General features: G+C 50.1%; 1 protein-coding gene across 3 annotated transcripts in view; it reads left to right on the forward strand.

Annotated features, from left to right (window-relative positions):
• nmo (serine/threonine-protein kinase nemo) overlaps positions 1-6,000 on the forward strand; it is a 283,198-nt gene that overhangs the window by 209,650 nt on the left and 67,548 nt on the right. For all 3 annotated transcript variants that reach the window (XR_011714425.1, XM_071676425.1, XM_071676426.1), the window contains exon 2: positions 5,074-5,203. Coding sequence is in view for 2 of the 3 variants with exons in the window: in XM_071676425.1 (XP_071532526.1) it covers positions 5,074-5,203 (130 nt within the window). In the remaining variant the exon portion in view is untranslated. The remainder of the gene's footprint in view (positions 1-5,073; positions 5,204-6,000) is intronic.

Raw genomic sequence — 6,000 nt, forward strand, 5'->3', positions numbered from 1 at the left:
ATAGCGTATAGGGCATACTGTGTCCGGATCCAGAAGACCTGACCAGCAGCAGGTCCTGCTCCCAAGGGTTCCCGGCCAAGGTGGACGCTGACGGAGGGAGGGTCATCATTTTCCTGTAAGGGATTCCTGATGGCATCCGGTGTAGCCGAGCGGCTGCTGTGAGATCCTTAAGGTTTTCCTCAGTCTGGAGTATCACTTTGACTATTTTTCTAAACTTCTAATGTCACTTTAACTCGTCCTCGTCCCTGATTATTTCGTCCGATGTAGGTCTCTTTTTTTCGCAGGGCCGATCACCGAATCCAGTCTGCAAACGTCCGATATCGTCCATCAGGATTCGAAAGTTGTGTTTCTGTCACCGCGAGTGACCGTTCCTGGCCTTACGTGTTTTCTCGTCCGTGACCTTATGAAAGCGTCCGTGACCTTTGGTGTTCGTCCGTGACCATACACAGTCGTCCGCGGCCTCGTGTGATCGTCCGTGACGGGAGACACACTCATCTGTGACCACCACATCTCTCTTGTGACGACCACACGTGAGGGCCATTCTTAACCCAGCCAGGGTCGGCCGCGGACACGCCTTGCACCTAATACGTTCTGACCGCGATCATCATTGCGGCATTTCCACGACGCGTGTACTTGATGTCCGTGATGTACGTGGGTCGTGCAGCAGTTCAGCAGTGGTGTGATCGTCCGTGGGCGTGTCCGTGGCTGGAGGAGGAGGAGGAGGAGGAGGAGGAGGAGGACAGACATTCAACACAGTCGTGTGTAAGGAGAGAGGACGTGGCCCTCAGGGTCAATTAGCGACAGCGGCCGTGAGAGCTGAGGAGGCCGTGGGCTGGGATGGGGGAGGATGATGTTGGAGAGAGAGAGAGAGAGAGAGAGAGAGAGAGAGAGAGAGAGAGAGAGAGAGAGAGAGAGAGAGGAAGCCGTCGCATGCCATGACCCGCCCTCCCCTGGGGTGGGTAAGTGGGCGGCTTGGGTAGTTTGCCCCGCCGCTGGGTGGGTGGGTGGGTGAGTGGCTGGCTGGGTAGCGAGCGTGGCGCCAGCCACCTTCTGCCGTGACCAGGGCACACGTGTGGGGTGGGACAGAAGAGGGAGAGGTTAGATAAGTAGATAGATGAGAGAGGATAGGTAGATAGATGAATGAGTGGACATAGGGGTACATGGAGATGGACAGATAATACAGCAGAAGGGACCTCACCACCCACCCACCTCGGCCTCTATTTCCAACATTTCTCATCTGCCCTTAGGATTAAATCATCCTCTAAACAGAGTGTTTGTGAGGTGCTTATGGGTAACGTTATCTGAGTCTGACGTGCGCCCCAAAAGATCTTATAAATTCGCTGACTATAACTTTACAGAATTGAAGTAACAAGATAAAGGCTCCCTGTCACCCATACCGCTGTTTATGAAGGATTTAGGACTTTATATCCCTACGTAGTTGATGGTCATGATAACTTGTTCGTTTATTGAGAGACGCCCTTCCTTTCCCCTATAACCTAAAAGCTAAACCCTCTATATAGTCTCTGAAGAATTTCGAATTTCATACTCGTGCAAAATTATATGAGGGACTCGGTGTGGATTCCTCTTACTTGCATATGTTCTGGAATTTCGTTGTTTTCCTACTGACCAAGGCATTTATAATTTACCTCTGTCGTACACGCCCTCTATGCCTGTTCTCTCAGTAATTGGTTTCCTCACCGTTGTATTCGCTGGACATCGTCCGTTGATGTGCTGGATCATGTACAGATTGTACGACAGTCTGTATACTTGTATGTTGGTGTTTGTGACAGGGTTGTATTGATGGTATGTTGGTGTGTGTAACTGGGTTTGTGTTGATGGTATGTTGGTGTGTGTAACGGGTTGTATTGATGGTATGTTGGTGCGTGTAGCCAGTGATATTACTGATAATAAGGCCGTTTTATAACCTGCCTCTGTCATTTGCACTTGACCAGAACAGTTGGCCACTCTGACTGGCCATTGTTATAAGCAGGTTACACTATTGTTACAATACACAATAGACTAGTTCCGTCGTACGCCGCCAGGATTTTACCGTTGCTCGGGGTCTCATTCGTAGATACAACGAAGGACTTCGATAGATAAGAATCATAGGGTGTGTGTGTGTGTGTGTGTGTGTGTGTGTGTGTGTGTGTGCGCTTCCTGGTCCTTGATATTCTCGTAATCCACTAAGTACATTTGCATGACCCTTGAGCACGACGATACGACCCTTGAGCACACCTCTACGACCCCTGTGCACAACTGTTCGACCCTAGAGGACGACTAGACGACCTTTTTAAGCACGACTTTGTGACCCCTTGAGCACGACGGTACGACCCTTGAGCACGACGGTACGACCCTTGAGCACGACGGTACGACCCTTGAGCACGACTTTGCGACCCCTTGAGCACGACGGTAAGAACCTTGTGCACGACGGTACGACCCTTGAGCACAGTGGCCTGACCTTTAAACCTCACCCTTGATCATCTTTCAAATCGCACCTTACCATCTTCAGCCATGGGGACCTTTACCTCCCTTTTGCGCCCTAGACACAGTTTTCGTCAGCTCGCCTTCATGGAGCGGACGAACCTTGTCCTTCGTCCCAGTGTGTAGCATTTGTTGCTCCGCTTTTTTTTGTCACGCACACCCACAGAATTTGATCCATTCAGCTTCCGGCTGAAAAGGTTCATTTAACAAAGCTGGACTCGTAATTGGTATGATTAAGACATGATAATTGTTCGTGTGAAAACGGTGATGTAACTGGAGTAAGATTAAACACTTCGGTAAGGTGTGAAAGTGGAGCGCTGGGGGTGAGGGTAAGGGTTAGTAGTTCACCAGAACCCCCATTCGAATCCCACCTCAGGTGGGCAGGTTCCGAGGAGAGGAATGACGAACCATCTGGCTAGAGACAGCCTGGTCATGGCACGAACCACCTGGCTACAGGTAACCTGGTCATGGGAAGAACCATCTGATCACATACCGACCCAGTGGGTCATGTGAACCATCTGATCACGTATCTGCTGGTCATGAGGGGGGGGGGTCATGATGGCACCTGGGTCACCTGGCTGCTGTAGGGTGGGGGGGGGGGCGACACACACACACACACACACACACACACACACACACACACTCCCCCATGACCACAATTGGGCTGTAGGTCATCTTGCTCCCAGGACCCGTCCACCACCACCTCGGAGGGAGGCGGCCAATCCTTACTCCCCAGACTGCAGGTGTGAGGGAGGAGCCATCCGATCCAGGGACCAAGTCTCCAGTATTGGTGGGCGGGTGAGTGAGGGAGGGAGGGTGGATGGGTGAGTGAGTGAGGGAGGGCGGTGAGGGAGGGAGGGAGGGCGGTGAGGGAGGGAAAAGGAGTCATGCGTCCGTGATTGTTGGTCCGTGACGGGGCGGGTCCTCGCCTCCCGCACGTAAGATATTCACCTTTTTTTTTTTTTTTTAACCCCCTTCTAGGTGATCTGAACCCTTTCCTCTCACCCTTTTCCCCTCCTCACACCTCCCGCTTCTTGCCCTGGTCCGGCCCGCGGGAGACTCCGCAGTCATGGGTTCACAGCGTCGAGTGATCCTTGTGGCGGGTCTTGTCTTGGATGCTGGCTGCACGGCGGTCGAACCCAGCAGCAGCAGCAGCTGATGCATGTGGGAGTACAAGGATTGTAGTACATGGGAGGTACATAGAGGCACATGGGCTGTACATAGTACCTGCTAGGATAACATGGAGGCTCGTGGGATGTACATGGCACCTGTTAGTACATGGGAGTACATGGGAAGGACAGGTAACGGAAGATCTGATGGTCTGCGACGAGGTCATCTGCTGGAGGACAGAGGTGTGGCATGTGTGTAGCGCTAGGGGAGAGGGTGGGAGGAGGTGCTGGAGACACACCACCGGTGTATGGTGTGGGCGTGGTGTTAGGGATGGGTGTGTGGGCGTTTTCTATCGTAAATCATCCTCGCCTTTCCTTTCATACCTGGCTGGACAGCACATAGGCGAAAGCTACACCTCAAACCCTCTTTCCCTTCCTTATCTCCTCTCTCCTCCTCCTCCTCCTCCGACACCGTACGGCCTGGTCCCCGCGCAGAATACAAAGACACCTCCTTCCTGCAGCGTCACCCAGGGTACAACATGCAAATTAGATGCACTGAGGAGCAGGCAAGGTGTGTGGGGGAAACGGTGCAGGGAATATTGCAAGTATCAGGGAGGACCAAATCTATTCATCCTTCTGCTACAGTTAATGGGTGGGTACCTGGCTCAGGCCAGGGGATTTATATATGTATGTATATATATATATATATATATATATATATATATATATATATATATATATATATATATATATATATATATATATATATATATATATCATCGCCCTGATTAGGGCCTCAGTTGCCCGTGCCCTCTCAGCTGACGTGACAAAATAGCACAAGGGACCTGGAGCTCCTCATCCTCCTACCTTCAGGTATAAGGAACGCCAGGGAAAGGCGCCCCCTGGAGAGCATCAGCTAACCGGTAATGGAGTATCCTTCAGGGTGAACCTGACCCCAGGCCTGGTTGGAGTCAGGTCCTCCCTCCCGGAACAGATGGTTTTCAGACTCTCTAGAGGTGGTTTGATGTTGTTGCAGAAGTGTACAGTCTGACAGACGATATTGTCTTCTTCTTCGATATTTTTTTTCCATGTCTTTTTGATCTAAATTTAGAATTATTTGTTTTGTCCATTTGTATATATATATATATATATATATATATATATATATATATATATATATATATATATATATATATATATATATAATGTGTGTATGTATGTGTGTATCCCTGTGTATATAGGTGTGTATGTGTGAATGTGTTTATTTAATCACTTATTCATGAGATTAGCTCATACGTCCCCATCTCTTCTACAGTGTATGATTACTAATTTGTAAATTACTGGAAATATTACACTATTGTTTCCTCATCTCTTATCTTCTGTGTGTGTGTGTGTGTGTGTGTGTGTGTGTGTGTGTGTGTGTGTGTGTGTGTGTGTGTATCATCGTAAAGGTACTCATGTGTTGTATCGTGTTGACGTACAGGGCTGTGACGGACCCCCGTGACGGCAGAAGGGTCGCCCTGAAGAAGATGCCCAACGTCTTCCAGACGCTCGTCTCCAGCAAGCGGGTCTTCCGGGAGCTGCGCATGTTGTGCTTCTTCAAGCATGAGAATGTGAGTACCTCCGTACCTGCCTGCCCTACCGTACCTGGCCGGCCGGTACCATTCACTCGTCAGAGGTACCTTCCTGCAGTACCTCCTCCCTCCTCTTTCCCCACCTCCTCACCTTCCTCCTTGATGCCCCGTCTTGCCTCTTCTTTCCCCCACTTACTTTCCCTCCAGATGCCCCGTTTTCCCTCCTCTTCCCCCCTTTCACCTTCCCTCCTGATGCCCCGTCTTCCCTCCTCTTTCCCCCTTCACCTTCCCTCCTGATGCCCCGTCTTCCCTCCTCTTTCCCCCACCCTCACCTTCCCTCCTGATGCTCCGTCTTGCCTCCTCTTTCCCCCCTTCACTTTCCCTCCTGATGCCCCGTCTTGCCATCCTCTTTCCCCTCCTACTGCCCCGTCTTGCCTCATCTTTCCCCCCCCTCACCATCCCTCATGATGCCCCGTCTTGCCTCCTCCTCCTCACGTTGTCCTCATGATTTCCCTGCCTAACTGGAGGTGATGGCCACCTCACTGTGCATTGCCATCGACCACATTAACAGTCGAGGTTTAGTTGCTTGAGACCATTTGCAGCAGCTGCACGTAACTACCCGGAGAATGATCATGTAAGTAGAGACGTTGTAACTGCCTTTCAACATCTGTCCCATATATATATATATATATATATATATATATATATATATATATATATATATATATATATATATATATATGATTTTTTATTATACTATTCGCCATTTCCCGCTTTAGCGAGCTAGCGTTAAGAACAGAGGACTGAGCCTTTGAGGGAACGTCCTCACTTGGCCC

Source organism: Panulirus ornatus, chromosome 23 (genome assembly GCF_036320965.1).
Source record: "Panulirus ornatus isolate Po-2019 chromosome 23, ASM3632096v1, whole genome shotgun sequence".
NCBI lineage: Eukaryota > Metazoa > Arthropoda > Malacostraca > Decapoda > Palinuridae > Panulirus > Panulirus ornatus.